Raw genomic sequence first — 12,787 nt, 5'->3', positions numbered from 1 at the left:
TCAAAACCTGTATAAAAAATACATATAATCCCAGACAGCCAGTATAATTACAGAAAAATATTTCATATATCAAGAATATATAATTATATACTATAAATACACATAATAACAATTATTCTAATCAATCACAATATATAGGTCAAAGAAATTATACCAAAGTGATCGGGTTCCACAACAAGTCAAACGATGATTTTCTGAGACTCAAAATGTACTTCAAAACCTCGAACACTAAGTTTCGACCGTCGGTGTACGGTGGATCGCGGTGGCTCGTGGTGGGCCCACCACCCAACTATGGTAGATGTAGGAACCAGTTATTGGGTTTTGAAGCTCACAACACGAGGAACACGATAGTGGTGACGGATCGGCAAACGGATGCCCGAGGTGGCCGAATCGCAACTTTGAAGTCGCGGGGTGGCCGAACTTAAATCGACTAGTTGAGGTGTTTAATCGGCGAGTGAGCTCTAGATTCCCGCGTGGTCGATAGTTCGGAGGCCTCTGAATCCAACGGTCCGGCGCGTGGCTATAAACGATGATCGCCGGTGGATGTTCGGTGGTCGGGCAGACGCACGCACGCGAGAGAGAGAGAGAGAGATTTTCTAAGGAGAGAGAGAGAGGGGCTCGGGTAAAAAAAGAAAGGCTGAAGCCTTTTCTTTTCTTTTTTTTCATTTATTTATTTTTTTAATTTTTAAAATTACACTTGGACCCAAAATACTAAAATTCTTTTCAAATAAGCCATTTAGCAAAACTTTCTTAATTTTATAAAAATCCCCAATTAAAATTATATGACATTTGGGTCCAATACTTGACTACTCAAGTTTCTCTCTCTTTAAACTCATTAAAAACATAAAATCATATTTTAAACACTATTTTTTCCATTACTATTTCTTAAATTTGTAAACTTGTACATTATATGTATTAAAACTCTGATTTATAATAAATAAATGTATTATGAAAATGTTGGATATTACAGGGATAATTTAGAATGAAAAGGATGCCAAAAAAAGCACAAAAATTCGTAAAGCTGTCAAAAATGCCTTTTCTGAGAGAGTAGAGCGACCTCGCTACTGTAGAGCGCGACTACGCTAGGTTGCTGGAAATTGAAATTCAGCTGATTTTTAAATGAAAGGCATTTTGGTCAATTCGCATGGGATAATTTAGGGTTACGATTTCTAATGCGATTTTAAGAGGAGAAAAACGTGAATTAAGAGGGGAGACAGAAAACAAGTGAAAAAATAAGAAGAAGAAGCTTGGAGCGAGCGTGGGCGATCTGTGACAATTCCCAATCTAGTTTCATTCTCCTTTTCTTTAATTTTCTATGTTATTGTTTATGTTTAGTTTGATTATGGATATGAATACTGAGATTATGAGCTAAACTCCTATTTAGGGATTTGATGGATATTGACTGAGATTATTCCATGGATTAATGCTATTTGATTGTTCTTTCTTCCTTGTTTATGTGATTTGTTCATTTTTGTGCTTAATACATGTTTGAGATTGATCACCTTAAGCATGATTCATGATCCTAATATGAAATCTGAAAAGTGAATATTAGGAATGCTCTAAATGAATAACATAGGTTTTGATGTGAAAGGAAAGTATTTGCATAACCTGTGTGACTTTTAGATTATTGCTTAATGCGAATTGTTTGTTGTACTATCTCAGAGATGCAGTAGTTGACATGCAATTTAGTACCTTTGTGATCTCAAAAGAGTTTAGGTGATTTTATAATCTGTCATCACATAGGAGGAAGAAGAATAGTTAACTAGTATTAACAATTGGGTAATCAAAGCAATTGAAATCATATTCCTAATTTCACATCCATTGTTAAACCCCTTTTTAATTGTTGTTTTGTTTTCTGCATTATTATTTTAACACCAAATTTTATTGTTGCCAAATAGAAAAATAGATCCAATTTGGTTAGTACTTAGCTGCAATTCCCTAGGGTTCGACCTCACCTGTGTGAGTTACTACTTGTATGATACGTGCACTTGCGTGTAATAAAATATCGCAACAAGAGCGTCGGTGATACTCTTTCTATAGACTCACCGGAGAAGGAAGAAGAGATGGAGGATGAGTCTGAACCCGAGGAGACTCGGCGGTGATACTCTTTAACGTGACTGTTTGTTTATTTTTATAAACTGAATAGTATATTTTTATTTTAAATTTAATATATTGGTTATTATTAGTAGCAATTTTGTTTATTTTTATATTTATACTCATGATGTCATTTTTAATTTTTTGGATTCTTTTGTATGTTAATTTTTTTTTTCTTTTATGAATATAAAGTTATGTTTATATTTATTTTTATGAATATTTATTGCTATGGATATACAGATATGTTTATGTTTATTTTTTGGAAAATATTGTTTATTTTGTCAATGTTAAATGAATATATTGTACTTTAAACAGATTTGTTTATTTTTTAATTGTTATTTTTTGCTTTAAATTGGTAGATGTGGTAAATGTACATAGTTGTCATATTTGTGTATTATGTTTTAATAAAATAAACAGTATCGTATATGTTAAACAATAATGTTATTGTTAACACCGTTTTCATTTATTTTTATCATGGGATAGTAAAATAAACTAAAAAAAATCGTATCAACCTATATGTCCAAATTAATAATATATTATTATAAATAAATATGTCTTTTAAGTTTAGCTGATTTCGAAACCATTTCCATTAACAATATTAAAATATGTGTGTATATATCTTGATTTATTATGATATCAGTTATCTCACTGAATCAAGCTAAGGACAATATATATATATTTATATAAAATATCTCAGTGCTATAAAGTGAATTTGAGAGAGAGAGAGAGGTTGATGATCACTTGATGCTGTCTTTTGTTTTAAGAAGGTAGCTAGAGAAATAGATCAATATGGTAATATAAAAAGACAAAAATGGAGAGATTAAAATACAAGTGGAAGTGGTCGTTAATTATTAGGTTATATATATAAATATATATATAAGGACAGATCAGCAAATAATACAAAAATGGGGTTGTTAATAATAAAATGCTCTATTTTTTTTTTAGCATTTTGATGCTTTAATTTTTTATTTGTTGAGGCAATCTCACCACCATAATATATGATATAAATATATATATATGTTGTTAATTAATAACATTAAATCTTCATGTTACATAATATGTAAAAAAAACCCAACAGTAATTCGACATTTATGCCAAAAAAAAAAAAAATTTAATTTTTGCCATCCTCAATTTTTCTATCTTGCTATTTTATCTCTCATATTTTTTATTTGCATGAATTTATCTCTTCTCAATTTTTCTTCCTCAAAATTTCTATCATCCCTTTCTCTCTCTTTATTTTTCATCATTTTTTCTTTCATATTACTTTATCTAATTATTTATTACAAACTTTAAAAAAAAAAATCTATTTATAAATATATTTATTAATTTTTTATTTAAGATTTTTTTAAATAAAACTAAAAAATTTTTTTTAGAAAATATTAACCAAACACATATTGTTTTTTGAAAACTACAAAAACTGTTTTCTGTTCTCATTTCTGAAAACACAATTTTGAAAACAAAAACAAAAAACATAACATAATACCAAACAAGTTATTTTCAGTTTTATACACTTATGTACCTATTTTTTTTTTTTAACGTTAATGTTATCTAAAAAATAGTTTCCAAAAAACCAAAGACAAACAATGTTTGGATGATAAAAAAACAAACAAGTTTTAAAAAATAGATTTGAAAGCAAAATAATTAGCAGTTTTTACATAATTCATTACAATATTATTTTTAATTACTATATTAATACCAATTAATATATTTTCATTTATATATAAAAATTTTAACCAATTTTTCATTTTATTTACTAAAATTGTCTTTATTGTTTCTTATACAAATATTACCGAATTAATTGAGAAGCGTGATATTAGGATATGCATTTAAAACTTACCATTTTAAAATTTTGTCTCTTTTTGGTTTATTTCAAAAAATTTATGAACCTCTACATAAAGCACCTCTTATATATAGTTCCCCAAACAATGCACATTTTCCCAAATAAAAATCAAAACCCCAAACCTCTTATTATCTTCATTCCCAACCGAAAACTCATGCACTCAAACTTATTTCTATTCTTCATCTTCCAAACCGATGGTCTCAACGAGGAGCGTCGGTGATACTCGTTCTATAGACTCGCCGGAGAAGGAAGAAAAAATGGAGGTTGAGTCTGAACCCGAGGAGACTCGCCGGTGATACTCTTTAACGTGACTGTTTGTTTATTTTTATAAACTGAATAGTATATTTTTATTTTAAATTTAATATATTGGTTATTATTAGTAGCAATTTTGTTTATATTTATACTCATGATGTCATTTTTAATTTTTTGGATTCTTTTGTATGTTAATTTTTTTTTTTTATGAATATAAAGTTATGTTTATATTTATTTTTATGAATATTTATTGCTATGGATATACAGATATGTTTATGTTTATTTTTTGGAAAACATTGTTTATTTTGTCAATGTTAAATGAATATATTGTACTTTAAACAGATTTGTTTATTTTTTAATTGTTATTTTTTGCTTTAAATTGGTAGATGTGGTAAATGTACATAGTTGTCAGATTTGTGTATTATGTTTTAATAAAATAAACAATATCATATATGTTAAACAATAACGCTATTGTTAACACCGTTTTCATTTATTTTTATTATGGGATAGTAAAATAAACAAGAATATTTTAGTTAGAGGGGTAGATTATAATTATACACAGTAATTTTTTTAAAATCTTTATCAATAAAATAATACATTAGAATAGCATGTTATAGTTTTATAAATGTTTTGTTAATTTATTGTTCAATGTGTACTTTTATAATAAATACTTGTGTTTATTTTTTTCACTATATTAGTTTATCATATTTAACAATTTTATTTAGACAATTTATAATAATTTTTCTAAAGATGGTTATTTAAATATTTTATGAATTGTTATCTCATTTAATTGAGATAATAATTTGAATATTATATAATTACTATTTGATTTACTAATTGAATTCATATAATATTAAATATGGAAAGATATATATATATATAAAACAAATTAGGAAAGTGGCTTAATTGGTGAGATTTACTTTTACTTTTGTTGTATACAAGTAAAAAATGCCCAAAAATGATTTATTTTAATAATTATTTGCAAAAAAAACTTTCAAACAAAATGTCTAGTGAAATCTAACAATGTGTTGAGTAAACTCCAAGTGTGCTTAACTGGATGAGAAGTGTGTTTGGGAAAGCTAATTCATAAAAAATTATCAAAATGAAGCTATTTACCAAAAGGCCCCAAAGCATTAAATTTAGAAAGCTTTTCACTACAAAAGGAACTGACAAATATAGACAGAAGAAATAAAAAGTGGCCAACTCCAAACTAAGTAGGCAATGTTTAGAAACTTGGGTGGGATGGATTTTCTTCTTTAACATTATCTTCCAGAACGAGTTTGATACCATTGTTTTTAAGTGCATTAACAATAGCCCAAACTTTGGTACGATTCTTGAAACCTTTCTTCTCAACCTCCTTATTTACATCAACATGAATCCCTCTTCCTTGTCCCTGGTCAAGGCCTTCCACCCTCAGCCGCATAGCCAACACCTCCCCCACAACTGTGGCAGCCTTTGCATTGCAAGAACGACCGCACTCAAGCGAGTTCTTGATTGAATGTTCGACCGTTGATGCCGTCGCAATGATCCGCCCATTGTTTCTGTCAACTACATTTGCTGTGATGTATTTCAACGACATGAACAACCGCAGCACGTAACGTTTCAAAACTGTCATTTTTGCTTTTGAGTCTCCTGTTGTGTGCACTAACAACAAAGACTTGTAAGATTCAGAAACCACATAGGAATAAGAAGTGTAAAATCAAGTCTAGATATTAAGATTTGGTTATTACAGCCTCGTTCCCCAAACCCCCCCCAAATAAATACCTAAAAAGTACAAAGAAAAAGAGACAATATGGTGCTAATAAAGGTATAATGCCTAACAACCAAAGCTCTTGCAATGCATCACTACCAATATCACAACAACCTAAGGCCAAAACCTCAACGAAAGAGCACTACAGCACCCTCATTTATTTTTTATTTTTTTAAAACATAGAATCCCCTACTAATCCTAGGACTCTAACCCTGACACTTTGGGGAGGTGATCACATGCCAGACCATTTGAGTTATCCCTCTTTGGGTGATATACAACACACCCTTTAACTTAAAGTCTACGAACAAAAACAAAACGGAAAGGAACAGGAACAGGAAAAGAACACTGCATTACTGCTACAATATCACAACCCGGTGACTCACGGCCACAAGATCACAGAAGACTTGGTTCATTTCTGGTAGAAAGTCCAAGTATATCAAACTTTTCATCTAAGAAGTAACAAAATAAAAAGTAGTAAAATATCATCTAATAATATTTGACAGCCCCATAGATTACTAAAGTATTGCATAATGGCACCATTAACTCAAACCTAATTCCTTATAGACTTTTTCCCAACAAATAAAGGACTAGAAACAAAATAATAATACAAATAATTCAGGATCAAAATTGTGAATCTAGAAGTGACTAAATGGTGACTTTGATAAATGATAACTAAATAAAAATTGTCCACGAAATGTATATCTCAAATGGAAATCAATTAAACTACTTCAAATATTCAAGGAACAAAAGTAGTGGACAAATCTGAAATATGAAGATCGACCATATGCTTGTATGTCACAATAAAAACTATTTCATTCACCCTCTAATTTTAAATTAACTATGTCATCTCATGTGGGTGGGTTAGGCACTGCCTTGTAGCAATATTCTATACAATACCGTCCAATTTATGAACCAACTATTCACATTAAGGCCTAGATATTAGCCTAACAAATTGGTGCTAAAACAGGCTTAATGCCTGATAACTTATCTTAGTACTCTCAAAATAGAAGTGCCAAAAGTTCTTGCAATGCATCAGTACCAATATCACAACAACCCACGACCAAAAGCTCAGAAAAAGAGCAATACAAACACAAATACACCCTTTCAACTTTAAGCCTAGGAACAAAATAAGGGAAAGGGGTACAAGAAAAGAGCACTACATTAAGTGAACAGAGTAAAAATAGGAAGTATTGATAACAATGAATAAGTACATGCAAAATAAATAATGTATCATATTAGGAGAACATATTATTGCCATTATAGAGAAGACAATAATTATCGCAAAATTTTTTGGCAGAAAAGAAGAATGAGTAAAGGAACAAAAACTCACCACATAAGAGGTTGAAACAGAATTTGGAGAAAGGCGAACCAAATGGGAGCAAGCTGAAACTTAAAAGTTCACCATATGCAAAAATGGGAGCCCTTCACCTGCCGCCTGAAGCTGAGTCCGAGAGTCACGACCGAGACCGACTGGAGACTGGAGAGCTTCGACCGAAGCCGGGAGTACATCACCGCACCTGAAGATTGATCGAAGTCAACTGCCTCTCCGCCTGCCTCCGCCTGGTGCTGCGTAAAGAGAGAGGTAAGAGACTCAGTACAGTTCAGACTTCAGAGTGAGAGATGGATAGGCAGCGGCACAATCGTTTTAGTTTTAGGGTTACAATTCTCTAACGTGATGTTTATATGTTTTAATCCTCATAGGTAGAAGCCTTATTTGTAAATATTATTTATAATTTTAATAAAATTTGATTCATTATTTTAAATATATATATATATAATAGAATAAATTATGAATAAATTATAATTCTTTAGTATATATTAATAATCTCTATGACATATAAATACAATATTGACATAAATATATATTTACATAATTATATGATATATATATATAAAATACAATAATATTTAAAAATAAATTAATAATAGAAATAAAATAAGAATAGAAAAAAATATATTGTATGAAAACAGTAATATATATGCATAAACCATTTTTAGTTTCTAATGTATCTCACAATGTCATTTGGTGAATTTGATGAAGAAAAAGAGCTTCAATCACTTGATAAAAAACAAAATATCACACAAATTTATAAGATAAAAAATGATGTATGCCTTTATTATTTTTAAATAAATATGATTTAATTATTTAAATTATCGTAAAATATCTTAAAAATATCATTTTTCAATTAATTAATTAATTAATTTTTGTTTAAGTTTATGTTTGATATAATATTAAGTTTAAGTTTAATTAAATTTTATTTAAGTTATAAAATATATAATTTTATTATTTTTAAATAAATATTATTATAAAATATCTCAAAAATAGTTTATTTTAATTTGTTTGATTATTTATTTATTTATTTAATTTTAAGTCATGTTTACAATCTACCATTAAATAGAAGAATATTCTGTTAAATATATGAATATTCTGTTAAAGTTAACGGAAAAAAATAAATAACTGTTAAAACTAAGAATTTTCGCTATCTACACACTTATTATATAGAAGAGATATATATGTATTAAAGTTAACTTATTCATATTATTCTATGTATACTTTTTTATTATAACGCATATACGGTCGGCCCGGGTTGGGATTTGTTTGGGCCGTGGCCGGCCCATTCAAGTACGGGCTGCAACATTTAAGTGTATCTGAATCATAATTGAGGAAATTACATTTTATATGGGATTTTTAATAGAGTGTGCAAAAATATAGTTTTTTAAAAAAAAAAAAAAAAGTTAATCTATGGCTTTTTTTAAGAATTTTTACTTTTATGGGTTTATTTTTTCATATTTTTGTATAAAAGTTAGTTTATGCCATAGTTTTACTCTTAATTAAATTTGGAAGGGTATGTGTTGCAATTTGATTATTTTTATATTACTAATTTTATATTAAATTTTTCTTTGGTTATTTTGCAATTTTTTTTTTTTTTTGTAATATGAATTGTTTTTAAAATTATTATTTATTTATTATAAACATGTTTTTTTTAAGATTGTACGTTTTTTTTAAAATCGTGGGTAGGGTAACCAGTTACTTGATTGATCTTAAAAAAATTCTTTAGCTAGGTTAAATAACATGCACCAGGAGGGGTAACTAGTTATCCTGAGATGAGTAACTTTCTGCCATAAGAGGGGTAACCAGTTACCTAAGAGGGGTGACAAGTTAATCATATTAAATATGAAAAGAAACATCAAATTTGAAGGAAAAAAATAGAAGAACACTTCATTAAAAAAGGAAGAAGAAGTAACTATGATTTTAGTAACATAAGTAACTAGTTACTATAAAAAAACCATAAATATACACACATCAGAACGTGAAAGTAACCAGTTACCCTCAGAAATATACACACAAAGAATGTGAAGGTAACCAGTTACCCATTCACGTTTTCATATTTTTATTAGTTTTCTTTCCAAATTTTGGTATTCCTATAAGTGTTGCAGTAAAAAGAAAATACTGAAAAAATTGATTTGATTTTTTTTTATATATATAGTAGAATAAAAAAAATTACAGTAATAAAAGATAATAAATAAAAAAATAGTAGAATAGTTATGTAATGTTAAAATATATGTGTGAAAAAAAAAAGAAAAAAAAGAAATAGAATGAGAAAAGAATAAGTACAAAAATGAAAAAAAAAAACAAAAGAAATGATGAATGAAAAAAAATAGATGAATAAATAAGAATGAAAAGAAGAAGAAAAAGAAAAATAATGGAAAATGAAAAGAAAAAAAATATGAATGAAAAAATTGGTAGAAAAAAATGAAAAAAAAATGGAAGAAGAAAAAAAAGCTCATATGTGTGAAAAAAGAAAAAAAAAATAGAAGGAGAAAATAATAAATACAAAAAATGAAGAAAAAATAGTGTTATGAGGTAAATTAGCATTGGTGACGTGGCGAATAATTTCTTGATACGTGGCTGATACCTGGAAGCATCTGCTAGAGTATCGACCAGGAGACACACCAGAAGCATGACAAGCCTATCTTTGCCACGACTAGTCTGGTCGGTGGTTCCACTGACAAAGCAACATTTGTGGGAAGATCTTTGTGAATCCCGAATTTATCTCATGCAATCTTCTGAATATCCCACTATTCAGGGGATAATATCTGCAACAATATTCTGTAACCCTCCATGAGCCTATAAATAGCAAGATATAGCTCAAGGGAATGGGACTTTTTTTTGGCTGAAAAATCATAGAGAGAGATAGAATTTCTCCTAGAAAACTTGTATTGCTTTAAGTGAAGTGCTGAAACTCATTGAACCCAAGTTCTCTGATCACACTTCTGATTTCATATCAATATAATTCTAAGTGGACGTAGGTCATTACCAGATCCTGGGGCCGAACCACTATAAATTGTTGTGTTTTCTTTACTTTCGTCATTATATTATTCTCTTTATATTCGTCCATATCATTCATATTTTGACTCCGTGTCAGTTGGCCAAATCGTGGGTCAACATTCTGGTGCTTTCATTGAGAGGACAATTCATTGCTGTTAAGAAAACTGATGGCGAAAGTAGGAAGGAAAGCTGGCCAGACTGCCGCCGCTGCACCGTCAAATCCACCACCTCCTCCTCCACCCGCAAGCATGGCGGAAGATGAGCCGCAACTAGATTTTGAAGAGGAGGAAATGGACGATGCGACGCTGAAGAGCACCCTGGGCGCGTTGCAAGAAGAATTGGCTAGTCTGAGGGCCAATCAAGAGACTGCCGCAGAAGCCATGGCAAGGCAGCAGCAGGAACTTGATCGTCAGCGGGCGGAGTTGAGCGAGAGACAAGCAGAGGTGGATCGCCGCCAGACTGAGGCCATGGCAGCCCTCGAAGCAGCCTTGCTGTTGGCAAGAAATCAGGCCGCACCTGCCTCGCAGCCTAACCAACCTGAGAATGGGCCACCTCGGGAGGGTCCCAATCCTAGCCCACCAATCCATCCTTCAAGTTTGCAAAGGCCCGAGCAGCCTCAGATGCCCCATGACGACGTCCCACTGGACCCCGAGGCAAATCCACCATCCCAAGCTGCTCGAGGTAATCCCCCGCCGCAAAGGCAGAATAGGGCCGAACGACAGCCTCGTAGTCCTAGACGCCGTGAGAATGATGGGCCACACCAAGCGAACAGAGGTCACTACCCTCCTGGTAACAGGAGGGACTCAGAGTTAGGCTCTGCGGTCCGTGGACCCCCACGGCATGATAATGCACGAGGACATCGCGACCAGCGCAGGCCACCCTCTAACGTTCGGGGTGTTTCTGCCAGAGACGGGAATAGAGGGAACAACCAATCTTACCACAGCCAATCAAGGTTCAAAGATGGCCACGGATACAACGAGGCTGACTCAGGCAAGGGCAATGCTGATGGGAGGAACGGAAATAGAGGTAAAAGCAGGAGCCAAATACCTCAAGGTGACCAACCAAATAGACAAGATGCTGGGGGGCAACCCAGGCAAAATAATGTCTTCAACCGGCTCAGAGGTAGCGAGCAACGGAGAAGGGAGGAAGACCTAAGGGACATACTCAATGATCGTCGAGAGAAGCATGGTGAGAACATCCCTCCAGCAGCAGAGACCGGAGCTATTCCTACTGCATTGCAAGCCCAGATAGACGCACTGAATCAGGCTGTGCAACAGCTGGTCGGGGGAAGAACCTCTTACATCGACCACGATAGAAGAAAAGGCACTCCTTTTGTCCAAAGGATAGCCAACGCAGAGACTCCCAGCAAGTTCAAGATGCCTACGCTCCCGAACTTTGATGGATACGGGGATCCCGTCTCGCATGTGAATAAGTTTGAAATCCAAATGGACATTCAGAAAGTGTCCGAAGACGCTCGGTGCAGGATCTTTCCTGCAACACTTTCTGAAGTCACGCAGGAGTGGTTTTTTAAGTTCCCACCTGCAAGCATAGTTTCCTGGGAAATGTTCGTAAGGGAGTTCTACGGACAGTTCTACGCGGGTCGTGTCCACCCGACCGAAGCAAACCAACTGGTCGAGATCCGCCAGCAGGACGGAGAGTCAGTGAAGGACTACGTCCAACGATTTATGAGGGCGGCGGCTGGAGCAAAAACAGTAGGAGACGAAGGCAAGATGATGGCCATTACCGCAGGGGTAAAGCGTTGCTCTCCCCTCTGGAAGAGTCTCCGAAAGGAAGGAGTTAAAACGACCCAAGAGTTCTTGGATCGAGCCGATCGTTACATAAAGCTCGAGGAAGCCATTGCTGACGATGGGAAACCCTCGAACAAGGGTAAAATGGCCGCCGAACCTTCCAAAGCCGCCAATGGGTCCAAACCTGATGGCAATGGCAAAGGCCATAAAAACGGCAACGGTAATGGCAAAAATGGTGGGAAACGGCCATATAACGAGCCTTCCACCTCCGACAATAAACGAGCAAAGGGTAATCGTTATGAACCTAGGTTCACTAACTACACTGCCCTCATCGAGTCTCGGGGAGAGGTTTACCAGGCCACAAGCTCTAGTGTGCCTTACAAGAAACCTGGGCCCATTCGAAAAGACATTTCGAAAAGAGACACCACCAAGTTCTGTCGTTACCATAACGACTACGGACATGACACTAATGAATGCAACCAGTTAAAAGACGAAATCGAGTTCCTTATAAGACAAGGACACTTGAGAAGGTACGTACGGGCCTCGGGAACTTCCCAACGAGAAGCTCCAGGTGGCAATGAGCAGACGTCCACACGCCAGCGCTCGCCACCATTACAGCCTGCCCCCGTAGCCGGAACGCTCTTAACCATCTGTGGAGGCCCGCACCTCGCGGGGAATAGCGGAAAGGCCAGAGAACGATATGCTCGAACTCTACGCCACGACCAGGACATCGAGATGATGACTGTGGAGGACCGCGCGCCGAAAAAGGCTCG

General features: G+C 33.6%; 1 protein-coding gene across 2 annotated transcripts; it reads right to left on the bottom strand.

Moving 5' to 3' along the window:
* Positions 1 to 5,297: 5,297 nt before the first annotated feature.
* Positions 5,298 to 7,609, bottom strand: LOC133822114 (uncharacterized). 2 transcript variants are annotated; one of them, XM_062254341.1, is made up of 2 exons: positions 7,267 to 7,609; positions 5,298 to 5,818 (listed from the first exon to the last, which is right to left on the bottom strand). In XM_062254341.1, exon 2 carries the CDS (start codon positions 5,799 to 5,801, stop codon positions 5,412 to 5,414), a length of 390 nt encoding a protein of 129 aa, XP_062110325.1. In that variant the 5' UTR covers positions 5,802 to 5,818; positions 7,267 to 7,609; the 3' UTR covers positions 5,298 to 5,411. The 2 variants fall into 2 exon arrangements, with proteins under 2 accessions (XP_062110325.1, XP_062110324.1); XM_062254340.1 differs by having other exon boundaries at positions 5,298 to 5,830; positions 7,267 to 7,606.
* Between the last annotated feature and the right edge of the window lie 5,178 nt (positions 7,610 to 12,787).

This window comes from Humulus lupulus, chromosome 3 (genome assembly GCF_963169125.1).
Source record: "Humulus lupulus chromosome 3, drHumLupu1.1, whole genome shotgun sequence".
NCBI lineage: Eukaryota > Viridiplantae > Streptophyta > Magnoliopsida > Rosales > Cannabaceae > Humulus > Humulus lupulus.
Note: the sequence above shows the minus strand (reverse complement) of the source record. Positions and strands in the feature narration are given on the sequence as shown.

What these genes read in the sequence shown, in the direction of transcription:
- LOC133822114 (XM_062254341.1), bottom strand. Translation starts at nt 5,801, where the DNA reads ATGACAGTTTTGAAACGTTACGTGCTGCGGTTGTTCATGTCGTTGAAA.